The 19,979-nt window shown below is 36.3% G+C and overlaps 1 protein-coding gene across 1 annotated transcript in view; it reads left to right on the forward strand.

Moving 5' to 3' along the window:
• Positions 1–5,322: 5,322 nt before the first annotated feature.
• The window catches only part of LOC149792242 (uncharacterized), a 46,629-nt gene continuing 31,972 nt past the window's right edge, over positions 5,323–19,979 (forward strand). Inside the window, exons 1-9 of the mRNA XM_089969549.1 lie at positions 5,323–5,471; positions 5,892–6,235; positions 7,803–7,938; positions 9,045–9,216; positions 9,399–9,490; positions 14,253–14,383; positions 15,541–15,698; positions 16,293–16,485; positions 17,889–18,132. Coding sequence (XP_089825675.1) covers positions 5,363–5,471; positions 5,892–6,235; positions 7,803–7,938; positions 9,045–9,216; positions 9,399–9,490; positions 14,253–14,383; positions 15,541–15,698; positions 16,293–16,485; positions 17,889–18,132 — 1,579 coding nt within the window. The 5' untranslated portion in view covers positions 5,323–5,362. The remainder of the gene's footprint in view (positions 5,472–5,891; positions 6,236–7,802; positions 7,939–9,044; positions 9,217–9,398; positions 9,491–14,252; positions 14,384–15,540; positions 15,699–16,292; positions 16,486–17,888; positions 18,133–19,979) is intronic.

The raw sequence follows: 19,979 nt of genomic DNA on the forward strand, positions 1-19,979 counted from the left end.
ACCGTAGCTGTTTTGAATTGTGCATACAATATTATTACATATACTAAGAACCGTATCTACCTGTAGTAGTGGATGATAATCGCACCTGCTTGTTGCAACCGCTGAGCCCAGTTATCACAATCTTATTTGTCGATGAGCCTAGGGATTTAATGGTAATGTTCGCGTTAGTAACCGGATCGAGATGGGATCGAGAAAACAAGAATCTAACCTTTGCCTAGCTATTTTTAATTGATTGTACCCTGACATTTGCGTATGACGGAAATCCGAGTGATCAAATGCAAATCCATTTTGATTTGCCCGTCTAAACAAAAATAAATATTTTTGTGTACAGTGTAACGAAATTGTGTACGAGTTATATCAATATGTATATGTTGTCAAAAATATACTCGGGTTTAGTTGCCGCGTACAGCGTCACCCAAGGGTGGTATATTTTTTCGGCTCTAGTTACTTCGAAATCCTGAGCGAAACTAAGACCATGCTGCACGGCTATTTGCCTGAAGCGAGAAACCTAAGTACTTAGGAACTTTATAATTCTCCATATCTTTTTGTTTATAATGGTGTCAGATTTGTTAATATTTAAATTGCGTTTATAAATAAACATCTTGTAAACGCAGTTGCTTTTGGTGTCTTCCCTAATCCAGTCCCAAACCGGCTTCATCTTGTGACAAACTTGTGATCCCACTTCTGACACCATTTGTCACAAGACGAAGTCGGGTTGGGACTGGATTAGGGAAGACATAACACAGCGTATACGTCACACGAAACCACACAGACTTCTGTGACTCCACATCATACAATATATAAGGCATGGCAGGCATGTATAAGGCAGCTCTACAGCTGGTGACTCCACATCAAACCATATACTAGGCATGGCATAAGGCAGCTCTACAGCTGGAGATTTGCTCCTGTAAAGGGGTAAGCTTCCTGACAAGACTCGGCGTAATGTAACTTGGTTATAGAGAATTTGCTCTATATGTACACTAGCTGTGACAGATAAGCGCAGCTAGGTACTTAGGTTTCCCGCTGCAGGCGATTTGATCGTGCAGCATGGTCTGAGTTTCGTTCAGGATTTCGAAATAACTAGAGCCGAAAAATATACCACCCTCGGGTGACGCTGTACGCGGCAACGAAACCCGAGTACATTTTTGACAACATATACATATTGATATAACTCGTACAAACTATCGTGACAATACCTCCCCCCCCCCCTTAAAAAATTGTAAACACTTTTAGAAAAACACGGAACTGTGTCAAAAATATAAACTGAAACGTTACTTACATTTTTTTAAAACTGCAAATCAGACTCTGCTTAAGTAATCGGCCCCTACGTTTTCCGACCCTCTGATTGCTTCATCTTGTGACAACGATATAGCTGCAGATTCAATGCCCAACTCATCAATCTTGCGTTGGCAACTTTTGCCTGGTTCAAATATATGAGAGGCTGATGGTCCGTTTCAAGGACAAATTCCCTTCAGAAAAGGTACGTGTGGAATTTCCCTATACCCCACACCAGTGCCAAACTCCTTTTCGATCACGGAGTAATTTTGCTCCCTAGGCAGCAATTTCCTACTAGCATAAGCTATGGGTAATGTTACCCCCTCTTGCTCTTGTAGCAAAATTGCTCCTAATCCCGTGTCGGAAGCATCAGTTCTCAATATGAACGATTTATTTAATTCTGGCAACTTTAGGATCGGTGCACTAATCAATCTTCCCTTAAGAGCGTTAAAATCTCTTTCCTGACATGAACCCCAAGAAACTTTATTGGGCTGCTCCTTCCTAGTTAAATCCGTCAATGGACTAGCTATAGCGACGAAATTTGGAACGAACTTCCTATAAAATCTTATCATCCCAAGAAACGATCGTATCTGTTTCTTGGTTTCTGGCCTGGGAGCGTCTTTGATCTCTTCAATTTTTCCAAGGTGTGGTTTTACTTGCCCTGACCCACTTACTACACGGCCCAAGCATTCCAAGTTAGAATATGCTATACTACACTTGGAGGGTCTCGCTGTGAGATTTGCCTTGCGGAGCCTGTCGAACACATCGAGTAATAAATTAACATACTCTTCCCAGGTATGTGTATATACAAAGATATCGTCCACGAAACTATCTACGTTATTCATGCCTTTCACCAATTTTCGCACACGGGTAACAGACTTTCGCTCAAACATCGATAATGACGTTAACAATAACAACGAAAAAACAGACTTTTGCTCAAACATTCGTTCAAATAGCGATAATGACGTTAGCTCAGATAGCTATAATGATAGTATTTCTGGTTTTATAGCAATGATGGTGTTTGGTTGTTTTTTTTTTTTTTGGGGGGGGTGGTTGTGCTCGAGTAGTGATCATGATATGTAACCCAAAAGGTGGGAGATAACCTGGTGTCCAAAATGACACTCACAGGGTACATTCAGTCCCAATACTGTCGAATGGTAAAGGAGCCACCACGCATGGCCCGCCCCTCCCAGCCTACCCATGGATCCCTTGGACCCTGCAAGCCCGTTGGTTCCGGAGCCATGGTTCCTCTACACGAGATAACCACAATCTCCCTATGAACCTAACGTCACCACCGACAGCAGCACACTAGGTACATATCAAGTCACAAAGAACCACCACTCGACAACCAAAAGAGTACCATGGCTAACCCCCCCCCAACACAGTTTCACAGCTGACAACACAAACACCAACAGCTCTACAGTGGTCCAACAAACACGGACAGTCACTGGCTTTCTCATCAGCTCCATCACATCACATCACAGACAGTAAAGTTCAGACACAAAGACAGACAGCATTGACTGCTCCTCCTGAAAGAATAATCTAAGGATCTCGCCCTCATACCCAAACTATTTGCCCAACTCCACTAGATCTTTGAGTGACGACATAATAAATACTGTTGATAAGAACACCAATCCTAAGTGCACTATCATATAACACATACAATTTTAGGATCATATAACTCGTACACAATTTCGTGACATACAGTCTTGTGTTCGTGTCAGCCTTCTGTCAGAAGATAGCTAAAATAGGTATTTAGTCCTACCTCCCAGTTTGCCACACATGAAGAGTACAAACAGTACTCTAGCCTTTAGGTCTGGTTTTTGTCTAATCGGTCAACATTAGTCGTTCATATATCGATTCCCTTTTTATAAGGCTGACACTGTCATCGCTATTCGGCATTTAGATATATTTAATCAAGTTTACCTTTCCTTTTGTCAAAACTAAGAGAACTGTGATTGTCCAACGTATTTATGAATGATACTATGGGAATTATTTTCAAAGACTGTCATATGTTTGATATTTCTTAAGGTTTGATATCCAAATAAGGTGAATCTATTTGATTTGAATTCCTTTAGCTGTCGAAAGACAGATAATTGTCTCATTTTTTAATGTCCAAAAATGATGTACGCAATTTGTTGACATTATCTACGAATGATATCTAACAAATGTAGAGGTGGCTCTACAAATAACTTCCCATAGTTATTCACGTATTACCATGGAAGTTACTTCCTGAATGTGTGGCATGGAGTCTATGCCAGTTTAAACATCGGGCAATATTCGGATGTGATAATGTCTTAGTGGGGCTGCTATTCAGACATTATTTGTGGCAACCTTAAATAAATTAAAAGCAATCTCAGCAAAATAATTCTACAACATGTCAATTTTATAATTACTTTATATATCATAGATATTAAATAAAATTAACTGAGATAATACTCTAAGGTTGACTTTGTGTTTTTTCTTTCCTCCATCACCCCTTCATTGTTACGATACTGCTCTTATTTACTATTACCTCAAAGTACAGTTAGTATTCTGACCAAGAAGATAAATCTAACTTAGTTCTACCAGCTACGATCGTTTCTTTCTCAAAGACTAGAGTACCCCATGCCTTCTGGTTGACCAATCTTTCCTGTCAGAATTCTGCACTGTTTGTTCCATTTCCTTCGTTAGCTTCACAATTAGATACAATCAAAGCCCCCCAAAAATAGTTATATATGGTGAATTGTCCTCAAACTGTCACTAACACGGAGCTAACTGGTCTCACTTATCCATTGAAAACTTTAGTTTAGTCTTTAGTTATCTTAAAATCTTTAATCCTAACCCTGCCACAAGACGTCAGTAGCGTATATACAATCGTATGCTTCCTAGTCGCTACTGAGATAAGGGGCATATTTTCCATCGGTCTTGATTGGCCTCCTTGCTGTCTCTATGGCTAATAGACAATTTTACTGTTTAGTTTGACGAGCAGATCAACCTGCCAGTCCCTTTCGCACGTCAAAACTACAGCTGGGTGTGTAGGCTCTCTTTTACGACATAACACGTCGGTAGATACGATCCAACGCAAATTGATCGTGCCCGTTTGGGCAGATTTAGAGCTAACAAGGGAAGAAATTTTTTAATGATGCGCATGTGCTGTCCCTTCCCTGTTTGAGTTATGATAACACAGACCAAAAAGTTAATATAATAATAAGACATTAATTGATGAGGTATAATTGAAAACTTCCTTTCCTTCCAAAATAAAATAATGACCTGTCTCACTGAATCATATGTGTAGTAAGTTCCTAATTATACTAGTTACAATTTTTCAAAATTGCGAAAGGTTTTGTCAATTCCACAATAGTTTGGCCGACTTTTTATAACGTTACACTTTGTTCTCTAGGCAAATATTCCTTTTGATCAACTGTTTCCCTTTCGTTATTTAAAAACGACAAGAAAACACGATATTTGCGTTTGATTTGCAATTCTTTTCTCCGCATTTTACGCCTGATATGTTGTTAAAAGTATGTTTTACTCCTTGTATGGTAAACTCTTTGTTTCCTGGCCATATATTTGACTTTTGAATCAGTACTCACTTTTATCTCTCTTAATTCCACGCCAGCCACAAACATAAGTTACGGTAAGGGACAAGAACTCGAGTTATTTTGTGAAAATCTTTTTTTTTTTGGTGAAAACTGATCTTCATCGTGGAGTCCATCTGACCTTTACTTTTGACATTTTACCTCGCTGAATATAGAGTACATATCGTGTCTAAAATGAAAGACTGTTATAAAGGTGAATAACAGAGATAGTGGATAACAGAAATTATTGGTGCGGAAATACAATAAGCAACAGACAATCGATCGTGCGATCAGACAGACGGAAAATAGCTCAACAAGATACATTCCGCATTTTGATAGATATATCAAAACATAGATTAGAAAGCTATATTTTGTCCACATGAGTCATCCGGAAATCTGCACCATCCAAGTAGCTGAGTTTATCGCCTTCTTCGTGTTATAGAAAGTGGCAAGGTCATGCTCAGTCCTAACTTCTACTGACTTCCACTAACTGGGATAAACTTGTCTTATCTCTAGTCGTGTTTTTCATGTATAATAAGTTCAGAAACTGCACGGCACATCTCATTATAGAAGCGATGGACAATAAAGCCATGTTGTGGAAAATTCTGGTGGTATATTTTTACTTTTGTAGAACCGGTAAGAAAAAGATACTGATGCAATTCCAAAAATTTCGGAACATTGAAGTCAAATATCAATTATGTTCTATTATTACGTATCTAAAATAATTATGTCTGCTATATCATATGCACAAGATATCTGTATTGATTTGAGAGATTCTGCATTTACATCAAAATTAGATCGCCAAAAGAATCACGCTGGTGAAAATTTAAAATAAGTATTGAAAAATAACAATATAACAAACAGAACGTTTTTTAAAATTATAATCTAACATGTTGCCCGTTCCATAGCTCATCTGTTGAAGCGGAACTTACGACTTGGGTCCATGAAGTGTCTGAATTTGTTTGTAAAAGATGGACTATTTTAAAAAAATATGAAAATTATAAGATTAGATTCTGTGTAATTTTAATTTGTTTTCTTCCATTTCGTCGTCGTTAGACGTGGATGGCGCATCTGGTATATCTTTTGCCAGATCTTACGGCAACCACATGGTTCTACAAGGAGCCCCACATAGAGCTGTGCTATGGGGTTTTGCCCACAAGATTGGGGATAACGTCCACGTGAGTCTTAACAACAATGAGGTCACCAAAACAACCGTTATTACAGACCCACATGGAGGTTCGGCAGGAATATGGAAGGTTAAACTTCCTGCTCAAACGAGCAAGGGACCGTTCGTTATTCGAGTATCTTCAAGCGAAGGATCAGCATCGCTTGTTGACGTCCTTTTTGGCGATGTATGGTTCTGTTCTGGTCAGAGTAACATGGAATTCACAATGAACCATGTGAGTCTAACCAAATATAAAAATCATAGACTAGACTCTAAAGTCTGTCGTAAGTTATCTAACAGTTTCCTAAAACACTAATTATGCTGAACAAACTGGGCTTCGTCTTGGAGATGTTGTCATTGGAGAGTGGAAATAATTCCCTTTGATTATATATTGTTTAATGTGTATTTTTAGTTTACCCCAAAAGCTGTACATCTATGGTGATCATGAGGTTTTCTGAAAACAATCATAGATTATATGTTTTGCCGTTGATTCAAAATATACTTTTATAATTTATAAAAGAAATGATGGTAAGTATATACGTCATCTTTGCTGAGATATACGTAGCATGGTTAAATATGATTTCACGATTACAATGCATGTGCTCATGAAAGACTCACCTGCTATGTGATCTACCAGATTTGAACAGGTTACAGTATAAAAGTCACTTACGCACAATCAAATATGCTTGCACTCGCACTTGCACGTTTAAATTAGATTAATATATATAGCTATCGGAGTCACTTATAACACAATAACTATACTGATGCATACACATTTCAGATGGCCAATATCATATATAGATACCTAGAATACAAATCAAGCAATTTTCCAGATATATGCCTTATACAATTGTCGGTGAAAAATCAGTCTTTGAGAGCACTGGATTAAAAGCTAAGTCTTTGATAAACCGTTTCAAAAGAAGAAGCCCAAATATAAAGCATTGAGAAACGCCATTAAAAGTAAAACTTGAGTAGGAAGTATATTTAACAGTCCACACAAATCCATGCATGTTAGAGAAATATGATGTGAACAAAGTAAATAAAGTTTGAATAAAACTTGTAGAACCACAGTTCTATAGGTTTGGTCATTGCAGCTTGATATCACTGCTTTTGTCTGAAACCTGATTGGAATTTATGTAGGAGTCCTTACTTGTTGAAAGATCGAAAAAGTTGCTGGCTGACATGTTTCGCGATAATGTTTTAGAACACAGAAAGTACAGATATGCCAATGTTAGATAGGTCATTATTTTCGTTTTCCTTATGAGTTGTGAATGCTTTACTTAATTTCAATAGCTGGAAATATACACAAACGTGATACTACACTTAATTACTTCTCAGCTGAATTTTGTGGTGAATTCCATCTAAACTCCTTGATTTGTTAATGTTTATTTTAGTAATACTAGTAATATCAATAATATCAGGTAATGTAATTAGGTAGATACTACAATTAACATGATTTGGTACCCTTTCATTAACGAATACAATGCGTTTATTTTTTATTTATCTTCATAAGCCTAATCAAATAGATGCTTATAATTTATTCCAATCAAACATTGAACCCTTGCGACTAAAGATGGGACCTAACGCCCAGCTACCATGCACAAGAACCCTAAGCCATTCACTGGAACATTTGTCTTTCACAAAATGGTAACTGGAATTTACATTTTAAACATTGAATCTATGGTTGATTTCTGCCTGTAAACGGACATAGTTCCTTATAAGTTATGTTAACTGACAGTTTATTTTTATTTAATGCTAAATATATTCATGTTTACGTTCAAATGAAATGGTGTATTTGCTAGGTTTTCAACCACACTGAGGAGCTGAAGGAGGCTGCGAAATATGCAGAGATTCGAATGTTCAATACAAAACGGGATACTTCTAATACATCGCTCACAGATTTGTCTTTCGTGAACGAGTGGTACATGCCAAACTCAAGTAAGATAAAGTTGTGAATTTTGTTTTTCATTTATTTAAAATCTTGGTCACTTTATTTGACCCCACCTAACCGATGCTGTAACGTACATGAAAAAAATGCACGAAAATCATTTTTATTTGCGCTACTTAGGACCTGAACATATGAATTCGCTGCTGCATAACGGTGGAACATCTATTACTTTTGTTAATGTACTATTTCCTCTGTATTGTTTTCTTGAAACTCAGACTCACAATAAAGACTATGGGTATTATTTTATATTCGGCGAATATATCCATCATGCTTCCATTGAAACAAGCAAAACATTGAAAGATAATACTTCTAACACTAAAATTAACATAAAATGATCTTAAAGGCGACGATGATCAAAGTACCAATTTTGATCAGTCTTACAATATATATCTTGTATGGTGAATAATGCACATGAGTTATATTTACGGCACTTTTTAGCTCAAAAGAATTTCTTCCTGGAGAAGTGAAAATGTGAAGCTGCCATGATGTTACAAATTGACGTAAAAGTTTTGCCATTACACGAGAGTAGTTTGGATGGGGATTTCGGGGGATGCAATTTGTTCCATTATCACGTAATCAGGTTTTAGGTGTATAATATCTACAGACAATGTATAAATGGGATGATTTAAGTCTGAGAATACATGTTCTAAATATGTAGTTCTTAACACTCTGAAAGAAACGCTTAAAAGGACTACAATACTAAAAATTCAAACCTTTCAAACGTTATTGGAGCTCGAACGTGTGCTGTCCCAAAGTACGACATTTCAAGATGAATATTGTGTTATTTGCTATTGTCAATTTATATGTAAATCTAACACATAACATTGACTAGATACTTCTAGAATAACAGTGTGTATATTGTAGTTTCTTGTGTGTAATGGCTAAGGACAGAAAATGAACTCCATTGATAGTTATTACAGCTTGGCCTCCAGTGTCAGCCAATCAAATCTTTTCTGTGTGCTGTTAAATATACCGAACACATTAGTGTTGTAACTTTTCCGAATATTAACAATGTCCCCCTTGTATGTCACGTTTTTATTTCATGAGAAAATAAATTAATTAAATCATTATTTTTTATCCATTTTTATTAATTCAGCAACTCTTGCTAGTTTCTCAGCTGTGTGTTGGTTGTACGGCAAGTATCTGTACCCGCACATACATCGGCCTATCGGACTGATCGAATCATCATGGGGAGGAACAATAATAGCAGCCTGGTCCTCTCACGAAGCACTGACTAAATGTCCCTCTTCTGGACACAGAGTCAACAGGTTTAGTAAGATTTACCGTCATCAATATGCTGTGCTTGGCTGTGTATCTTCATTGCTTATCTTCTTTGATGTTATGATATTCAATCGTTCTGATGATTAATTAGTAGGTTGTTCGATATTCATTTGTTTCATGCTTCTCTTTCGATTATATGTTGCAATTGTTTTTTTGTTTTTTTTTCAAGGGCGGTGAATCAAAATGTGCCAAGTGCGTTATGGAACGCAATGGTCAACCCATTCTTACCGATGACTATTTATGGGGCGATATGGTACCAAGGTAATTTAGGAACATCTTTACAATTTAAAGATGAAGAATTTAATTTCCCGACGTTTTGACAAATAGAGTATTTGTATGCCACTTTGCAATTATTCTGATACATATTAAAATAAAACATGAGAAATGATTAATTTGTGCAAAATAATAGTTTAGAAAAAAGAACTACATAATTTTGGAACCTTAGAATAATTTAGCATTTAAGCAAAGCATATTTTGTGTATCATTCCTTTAATTATGTCACACAACCATTTCCATTGAGCTGTCATTTCGTCCACAATTGTCTTTAGTAATGCTGATTGTCTAATTAGCACTTCCATCACACTTTGTTTCTAAGTCTACAATCAAATACTGTCTCAGATACGTTGTTGCAGCTCTAGACCTTATAAAATATAGACTGAAAATTAGCATTTCGACATAACTTAATTATGAAGTGAAAGAAAATCAATAAATAAGGAAATATCATCTGCAAATTCAAACAGCCTATTGAGTAAGGAGTTAGTAATGCTCCTATTTTTTTCTCGATATTGTGTACTTAGTCGAACCTATGTGTTGACGTACATGTTCCATAGTGTAACGCATTATTAGTGAAATAACGATTCTGTTTATTATGTTATTATTGTTACATATCTGGGTTAAAGATTTCTACCCCCACCCCCTTTATTTTTCCCACATTTATCATTTACAAAAGCGTGCAGATGATACAGTAAACAATTTGGCCAGTATCCTCGGGCACGGGTGTCTATTAGTATCGTTCGCACGTGTGCGTTTGATGCGATGGCAACGTCATGCTCGGTAGAATGCAATAAAATAGATTTGTAATCCAACGTAACTGCTATTATCATATTGATATTGTCAATTACTCGTTTATGAAACCATACCAGTGATTAGTATGGTCTCGAAAGCTCAAACAATATGAGTGAAGTTCTTAGTTTACTTGCAAACAGTTTTTCAATTTTCAACGCCTGTGAATCATCGTGGTTGATGCTCCGGTTCCCTATCACTACTCAGAGTGGTTTGTGGTCTTCCACTTCCGCAGTGGTACTGTCTTGTGATAATCGTGTTTTCATCGAGAGCCATGGAGTACAGCAAGGTAGTTGACCACTTTCACAATACGCGTTTCGGACGAATTGCTATTCCTGATATCGATCAAAACTAGGCCATCCCTGTTTGGTGAATGTTTAAAGTGACTAGGAAATGGAGATCGGCGTGGAAATAGTTGCAAACGTTTTATTAGATGTGTTCGCATTTATTGCAAATTAACATATTTAAGCGTTTATATGGCTGTAAATATAAGTAATGCAAGCATGAGAAAAGATGTAAATTGAACAATCATTTTTATATACTAGTAATATCAGTATTTGTACATTTGTAGATTTGGTCTCCATAAATACGTTGGCAAGCTAAGCTTGAAGAGTAGAGATTCAATGTGCTGTGTGTTTGGATGCATCAACATTCAATATGAGAAGGAAGGTATATCGACTAGTTTTGTCTTTAGAATCCGTACGAATGTTCTGGACAACAAAAAGCTGAAGGAACGTTGATGTAGTCTGATTGAGAGATAGGATGGTCGTGTTGGCTTTAACCTGAAGTCATCTAGTTATTTATTTTAGTGAGTCTGGCATCAGTGTTTCATTAGTCTAAAAACATGTACCCTCAAAATGGACGTAGAACCTGTCTTATTCATTTGGATTGCACAAACGGAAAGTAAAAAATCTCGTAAGTCCCTTGAATCTTGTGTACATTAACTGAAACTATTGAGTATACTGATGAAATCAAATACATTCGTGCATGTAGATACTAGACTTTTAAATGTAACCCATTCTTGTATTAAATATGTGGTATTAAACATAGACTATTACGAACTGAAAAGCATAAAAATATATATCAAGTTGTGTCTGGAGCTGTATAGTTTAAATAAACTAATTATTAGATAAAGCAATTATCCGTTACAGATGCAAAAGGAAGCAGACACCACACATCTTTCGGTTGAATTTTAAATAGTAGATCCCATAAAAATCAAAATAAGTGTCAGATATTTTAGGACAATATTGCTAAAACTATTTATATGAATAATTTAACAAGTTCTATGCAGTATATGCACATGTAAAAGGGGAGTTGTGTGTTATTTAACTGTGATTTTGGGTTTGGATTTTAACGTAGCTTTTAAACATTTTTCAGTCATATCGCTACGAAGTCTGCAATGTGGCCGTTTTTAGTGATGTCTAGCACTGGGGCATCATGCCGCAGACATGTATCATGATGTCCCACCCAGTCACATTATCATGACACCAGAAATGATTGGAAATGAAAATGAACACGTTTTATGAAAATATGTAGCATATATGTTGGTTGTTGTTGCTGTTATTAATTTATATAAATACTGTCAGACATTATATTTTATTTCTTATACTGTATGGCATTCACAAGCAGTGTCCTTGACATCTCAATTGGCATCAAAAACTACAATAACAGGGTACTTTATTTTTTGGTTGTTTTTTTTTTTCATGGATGAGATCACTTTTGCGCATACTCGGATGAGGTCTCAGTTCCTTGAAATTTGAAAGTCATAGATGTGCCCTCAAAGAAAATTGCATAAGCACGTTTTTTTTTTCTTCTGAATTGTTCTTTTCATTACTGAGAGCCAAACATCGTTTGTTTTTATACTAAAAGGCCATATAGATGACTGAAATTAGTTTCTGGTAATTTTTAAACAAATCTCTTGTCCATTCAGCGTTGTCCGAAAGGTAAAGTAGAAAGAGAAAGGTTGGATCATTTGGCAGGTGATTGTCAACGTCACTTGAAATCTTCTTTCGTCTGACAAGCGTCGTATTCGAACAAATTGGTAGATACGTGACACTAGCGTGGTCATTTGTCCGCTAACATTCTCATTGTTGACCCTTAAAATTTGTTTCAACTGTTTCACTGTCTACTATCATAAATCATCTATGCTGTTATCAATATACTTCTCATGTTTGACAGTTTGGTTCTTTGAATCTCAGCAGCAAGAGTCTTGTTTTGGGATTTCAACATCTTGCGAGATAACCCCAGAGCAGTATTTTCAGGTATTGTGAAAACGGCTTATTGTATTGAGACTGTTTTGTGTCAGTGCGAAAAGTTATGTTTAGGGACATATTCGCAAGTGCAACCGTTACGAAATATTTCACCAGCGCTACAAATTTAACCAGATACTATTGATGTAACCCTGATATTTTGGTGATTTTATCTCGCAACTGTTGTTCTGCTTCGATTATTTTTTTAACGTCGGCAACTTCATGAATCTCTGATGGATCTTCTATTAAAAACGTCATCGTAGAGACTTGCTGAAGAAGATGGTCTTCGGCTGAAATTGTAATATTGGTATGCACTTCCAACCAAGCACTCTATCGCATATACACCCGATATGAATTAAAGAAAACATCTTCCAGGGCAATATTTAAGCTCCTACAATTGGGTTTCCTGCCTTCTGGCACATCTTTTATATATAAAATAACATTGATTGCGCCACTGTTTTGTGTCACTAACTATCGGTTTCGTCCAAAAGCGGACCCTTCTTTTCTTCACTGAGTCAATGTTGGCTTAATATAATCGTTGGGGAATATGACCTCAGTGAATTTCTTTGGCTGATTTCACTCCTGATGGTATATCTTTTTCCTGGCCATTTTCATGTGCTAATGCTATGACTCCAAGATGGTCTGGAGTTGGCACTAATACATCAGAAGCGTTTATGTTTGTCTGTCCCGTAGCTAGATTGTATTTTAGTGTAAATGATACATATGATGGTTTGCTCATACCACTTTGAAACTGGTATTGGTGCTCAAGACGAACAAAACGCCAGCAATGTTGTCAGCAGGTCCAACAGCCTTTGACGAATTCCCCGACACCATCACCACGGTCAGTATTTATTAATCAGATTTACTGATAATCAAAACCCTTAAAAAACCTAATGCCAGAGGCAGTCGTGTACCCATCCGGATAAACACTGTACACAAAAAAAACGAAACCCGAATACATGTATTTAATAAATAAAAGGATTTATACAATTAAATGACACACGCACAAATAGGCTATTTTCATTACTTAATAGATTTTTATACAAGCATCCGTATAGTCTCACTAACGCATAAGACGAAGCTATTCTGGGTGTCTGGAGCAATATTGATCGGACTGCCAGGAGACATCCGTTAGTGGCTATCGATGGCTGCACTGGTTGTGTGTGTAATAAAAAAAAATTAAATAATAGTGGTCCATTTGTTTACAATGTGGGCGTTAATGAAAAGCAATTATATTCGCGTATATCTTAACATATGTACTTATATGTCGAGGGAGTTTATATTGTAGGCAATACAATAATATCAATATTGTCTGGTTACTGATCGAGGTTAGAGCATCTTACCTTAAATAACATTGCTCACATATCACATGCACACCAGCCCACATGTGAATGCTACCAAGAGGCGACCACGGCAGAGGACACTGACCAAATCGCGTACGCTATCATGCATGCGAGGCTGCAAAATCTATAGTGGGGAAAATCATTGGAGTTGCGGAAGCATATGACCTAGATAAGTAACACCAATCCAAAAAGTCCAGCACAAATATTATTCATTTCTATTATGATGCATGAAGCACTCTGCTACTTGATATGGATATTGTGATGCATGCCGGGAAAATGTATTTGTGTTGCTCACTTAAACATAATGTTCAATACATGCGTTAAATGATGGATTCATCCATACACTAGCCATCAATTTGCCATTTACAGGAGAATCCAATGCCGCCCATGCTGATAGGTACGCCTGTCAATTTCACGCTATGATAACCGATTGGCGGCACAAATTCCACCAAGCGTCGAACGGGGAAACAAATAACACGTTCCCTTTTGGCTTTGTTCAGGTAACACACCATTATTTTAGACTAGATTGACGATAACCTGCAGAAAAATAAATTATTTGCGTTAAACAGACGATTCAGATACCAATTTGTAAAATGAAATATGCAACAAACTTCTGTATCAAAATTATGGGAGGACACAATAACACTATAATTACAATCTAATTAACAGATATTTGTATTAAATAATAATAACAACCAAAGAAAAACAAATGGATATTTTCTCATGAGACTAGATTTAATATCGAATGATAAAGTTTGGCTCTTAAATTTCTTGCCTTGTCTGTACCTGCAAGACCTGGGATCAGGATTTTGTTAAAATGTTTCTGAAGTAACAAAATCCAAAATTGTGGAAAGGATGGCACAACTACTTGGACTGTAGACCTAGGAACTGATCATATCATGTCGATGCATCCTTACATTATGTGAGACTCCCGGGCAAGGTCACGTCCACTGGAAATATCGGTTACAGTTTGGTTGACGTTTTATATTGTGATGAAACACTGGCAGAAATAGCTATTGCATTCAGATCTAGAGCAACAAGCAGTGTCATATTATTAGAGCCATATCTCTTGTTGAATCTCCGCGCAATCTCGGCGTCATTTGATTTTCAAAGTGATTTAAAAACTTTGACTAATTGTTGCTGGCATTTTTATCTGCATAGTCAGAGATTCCAACACCGTGAAGGATAGTTATCATACTTGGACTGAGGAGTAAGTAAGCATTGTTCTTTTACATACAAGTAAATCGTCCCGTTTTCTGCATTCCGGGCAAGTACAAGGTCATTTCAATACGAGCACATATCTATATCCGGAAAGGAGCATGGGAGTACACATGATTCCTCGATATATCTTCTTATCAATGTTTTAAAAGTTAACGTTACATTTATTAACTTTTCCTGTTTTACAAATAAAAGTTATTTTTTCTCTGCTAAAATACGGTAACAGAACAAACTGGTGTAAAATCTAGGTTTCATCGCTAATTCAAAGGAAACAATTAAAACAATATGCATGCATCTGTAAATTAAAACGTATGATTGTAAAGGAAACTTAAAATTGAAAAAAGGTATCAGTAAGAAAATTGATCGTCGTTCATATTGCGATTTCGATTAGTACAGTTACATTTATACATATTTTATTATATTGATGTGCACTTCATAGTTGGCAGGTAATAGCAACGATACTCATAGAATAGGAGGGTTTCCAGACTTAAGGTGGGCACAGACTGCCAACTACGGATATGTTCCCAACACTGAACTTCAGAATGTCTTCATGGCTGTGGCAATGGACCTTCCTGATTTTCTCTCGCCCTATGGCATGTGCGTATATCAGTTTGGTTTAACTTTTTTCACAACCTTCTTTTTATTGCTAGGTAATATGGGGCAAAGATTATTTTTCTTCCTCCGTAATTCTCCATTTAATCCAATTAAAAACTGTAGAAACATGTTTTGCAATATGGACTTAAACACGTATAATAGCTAATGGTACATTTTTAAGCAAATGTTTTCACGTTTCCTGAGTTTAAATATATAAAATCATGGAGCATATACTTAAAAACAAGTGTCCTTTTTTGCACTTTAACAAGTTTGGGTGAATTGCTATAGCATGCGTTATATGTCTTCTTTAGAACTATCGGATAAAGGTTCCATTTTCTAGGACATTTGCTTTTACACAAAGAAATCGGAACGGCAAATTTAGAACTTCTAATAGAGAAGTTATTAGCTGGAAACTCCACTGGTTACATACTGTTGATGCATCTTAGAATACCAACAATATTTCACTCAACGAATGTTTCTGCTTACAGAATTTGATAGTCATTCAAAATCCTCATATTGAATTATTCTCAAAACGAAGACAATATCCTTTATACTATTATCATGTGAATAATGGATAATGTCCAAGCTGTGGTTCAGGATCCATCCCCGTGACAAGGAAGATGTAGCCAGTAGACTGGTGCTTGCAGCAAGGGCCGTGGCATATGGAGAAAAGGGTTTAGACTTCCAGGGCCCATTTCCCACAAAGTTCACTGTCCATGGTTCTTCGCTAGCAATTGAATTCAGTCAAGGAAACAGTCCAATTGAAGTCCGAAGCAATTCGGGATTTGAGGTATCAACAGATTACACTACGAATGGGTACACTAAGAGCAGTAGATAAAGACTGGATATCAAATATATTTTGGGTTGATATTCAAGATTTTCAGGAAGGCATCAATTAATGTAGCTGCGAATCAGTACGTTAAATCAGCCTTTAACTGTCCCTAACATTAATATTTAAATAGTTTTCTTATGGTTTTTTTCAATTTTATTTGCCCTACTGTCGACAAGAAAAAGCTTAGCAACTATAATAATAGTCCAAGAGAAACTATTTGGGGGAGATTTTGCTTTCTTTGTTGGGACTGGGGCATTATTTACAAAGAAACTGAACTTTCCGTATCGAGTAAAAGCGACATTCGGCGGGAACTCAGATCTTTCGTTGAAACTAAGGAATGCAATTTTCAAAAGAAATTACAATTCATTCCTCCTCTCGGCATACATCCTATTCTCGTCGAGCTTTATACTCTTTGAGGACATTACTTTCTTAGCAAAGCGAATGACATTATGTCTCTCTAGGCAAATGAAGCTTGCACCTTGATGAAATAAACAATTTATCAGTCAAGACACTTTCATATTTGGATAAGTAGACAGCAAAAAATATTCTTTTAGTAACAGTCACTTGGAGGTTTACAAGTTCGAACAAGGGACGAAAAATTAATTATTGATTTGATCGCAAGGATTTTATAAAATTGATAGACCAATAAATTTTTGCAAAGATAACATTCTTTGAGAGGTTCGCCTTGTAATGATAGGAGTGTAACGCTTTGCAAAAATTATTTCGCAACATTAACTTTGTCTATTGCATGAACATGACTTGACTCACCACTTCGTACTAAATACTCCATTTCTTAAACAATGTTACATGGGAACATGTAGGTGTAAACGTGGATTTCATGATGACTTCTAACACAATCCATATGGTTTTACTGGGAAACCAGCAACAGGTGCACCTTAGCTCCACTACTGTAAGGAAACTGCCATATATTCCATACAGTAGCCAATATTTCAGTGTTTCAAATAATCAAGCATATGTTACGCAAAAATGAGGACATTTAAATGACGCAAGGGTTTGCAATTTTAAGTGTCTTGTTACACACTCCATAAATAAACAATACCTTTGTCTTAGCCTAAGCTAGACATTATCCTTGTAGCGGTTTACATATTCTCGTGATCCATTCATTGTCCCGTGACCTGTTGGCTCTCTTAAAAGTAAGAAATGAGTATGCATATTACATGCAGTTTATTGTTTCATAGCTGCTTATTTAATATTGTTGTCAAAAATGTGTCATATTTTTTGTATTTTTAAAAGTTGTTGTGGCATGTTATATGATTTATTTTGACTAAGTGTCTTCGAACATTCTATTTTCTGATTGTCCTCTCTTTTCCGACTCACTGTTTCCTTCTGTTTGCTCCCAGATCTGCTGTACAGATTCTACGGACCCTAACTATCAATGTCCCCTTACGAGTGGATGGTCTGTTGTACACATAGCATCACACAGTTCATCGTCCATTACTCTTGACGTCACCTCTTGTACCGGACATGGCAGGCACATTAGAGGAGTTCGGTATGCATGGCACGAGAGTCCATGTCAAGTTAAACTATGTGCGATTTACGGACGCGATAACGATCTACCTGCGCCACCTTTCAAGCATCATTTATAGGGATCATCAATGAATTCCTACCTTTTATAGTGAAAGGTGTATATCGTGTGTATCCAAAAATCTATTTTTGACTATTAATAAATTTGGATCGATAGTAATATAAGCATGATTTTTTTTTACGTAATATGTCGATCATTTGTACCTATTATAGTTTTCGTTCCTCCTTTGACTTGACAAACTCGATCAATTGACTGCCAAAGTTTACGCGTTTGCAACTAGTGTAGTATGTTCTCCGCGTTTTAGAAACTAAGAGCCTTGAAATATGCACTTAAATACACATCGTAGTTACATAAGAGACCACGCAATCAAAATATTAAACAAAAGAAGTACCAAAAAAAAGGTAAATATCAAAGTACAACCACCAGCTTTGGAATTTGGTTTCTGCTACAATATACACACAAAATAAACCCACTGGCAGAGTTTTAATTGCATTCCTAGAAAAACAAAGGAAGAATGTTAAAATAGCAACGTATATTTCTAAAATTACTCTCGTTAAGATGTATCTGTCTCTTTTTCTTCTTTCTTTCCGTATTGGTAACGTTATTGCTGAATTTATCCAAAAACTGTATTAAATGTTCTTTTCCCGTCAACTATTTACTAAGGCTGCACTATGGTATTACACCATTACTAGTATAGTCCAGTATTAATGAAGTAGTCATGCCAGGAATAATGTAGAGATTTAGGGATTATTCAGATAACACAAAGGTACTATATTTAGATACTAACTTATGGTCCTTATAGAGCAGCGATAAATGTTCTTTTCATTTTAAACCTGATCGCACTTAAAATGGTTAGATGAATTGTGGATTTTTAGGTGTCGTTTTATCAAGCCTAATAAGTGACAGAATAGGCCTACTAGATCAATGTCATAATACATCCTAGGTGACCTATGTCACAATAACCCAGCTGACTGAATCATCAAAACCTTTGAACACAGGATCGTTATTACGAATAATTTTAAAGCTTGTAAACACCTATGTATATCTCATTCCCAATCTTGATCGATGCAACACAATTAAACGACACGATAGAGATATAAATAACACTATTTAGTTTTATACAGAATCAGAGAGGGCGAACAGGCTCTAATTGACATTCTCTAATTACCATAGCCTGGAAGTGTTAATTTTAGCAAATTTTGAAGAGTGTATAGTTCAGAACAAATTTTGGAGGCCGCCCTCCATGCTGCTATGTATTTTATCCAAGTATTTTATCTAGTCCGATTTGATGAATTAAAATCATTATCATATCAAAGCAGGGAAGGCGAGCAGCCTTTAATTGATCCTCCCGTGGATCGTCAAAATAAAGCTTCCTGGAGAAAAATCACCGAAAAACGCTTTATTTACCAAAAATAAAACCTCCTAGGTGATCTATTTGTGTTGGTCTAATAAGACCATTTCTCGTGTCGAGTTTGAAAGCACGCCTTCTCTGCCGCTATACGTTTCATCGAAAATATTTATTTAGTCCGATTCGGTGAATTAAAATCATTATCATATTAATAATGACAAATATTGGAGAAGCACATTCTATTAGATTAGCACGAGAAAGATTAGAAGCAATAAAAAAATATATTCCTGTGAGAGATTCTGTCAGACGAAAAATACGAGCGAGAGAAGAAGCAGAACGAGGTTTCACAGAATAGTCTGAATTATTTCTCAAACCTCTTACTACGACTACTGAAAAAATTGCTGCGACCACTGAAAGGGTTATAATGGGAGATATTAAAGATGAGAAGGAGGAGGAGAAGGAGAAAAAGAAGAAAGGTATTTATCCACTATTAAAACAAATAGCAGAACAAAGAAATGTTGTTCCACCTACCCCCGTCGAAGAAGAAATAATTGAAGG

This window comes from Sinohyriopsis cumingii, chromosome 9 (genome assembly GCF_028554795.1).
Source record: "Sinohyriopsis cumingii isolate HCF-2022 chromosome 9, ASM2855479v2, whole genome shotgun sequence".
Lineage (NCBI taxonomy): Eukaryota > Metazoa > Mollusca > Bivalvia > Unionida > Unionidae > Sinohyriopsis > Sinohyriopsis cumingii.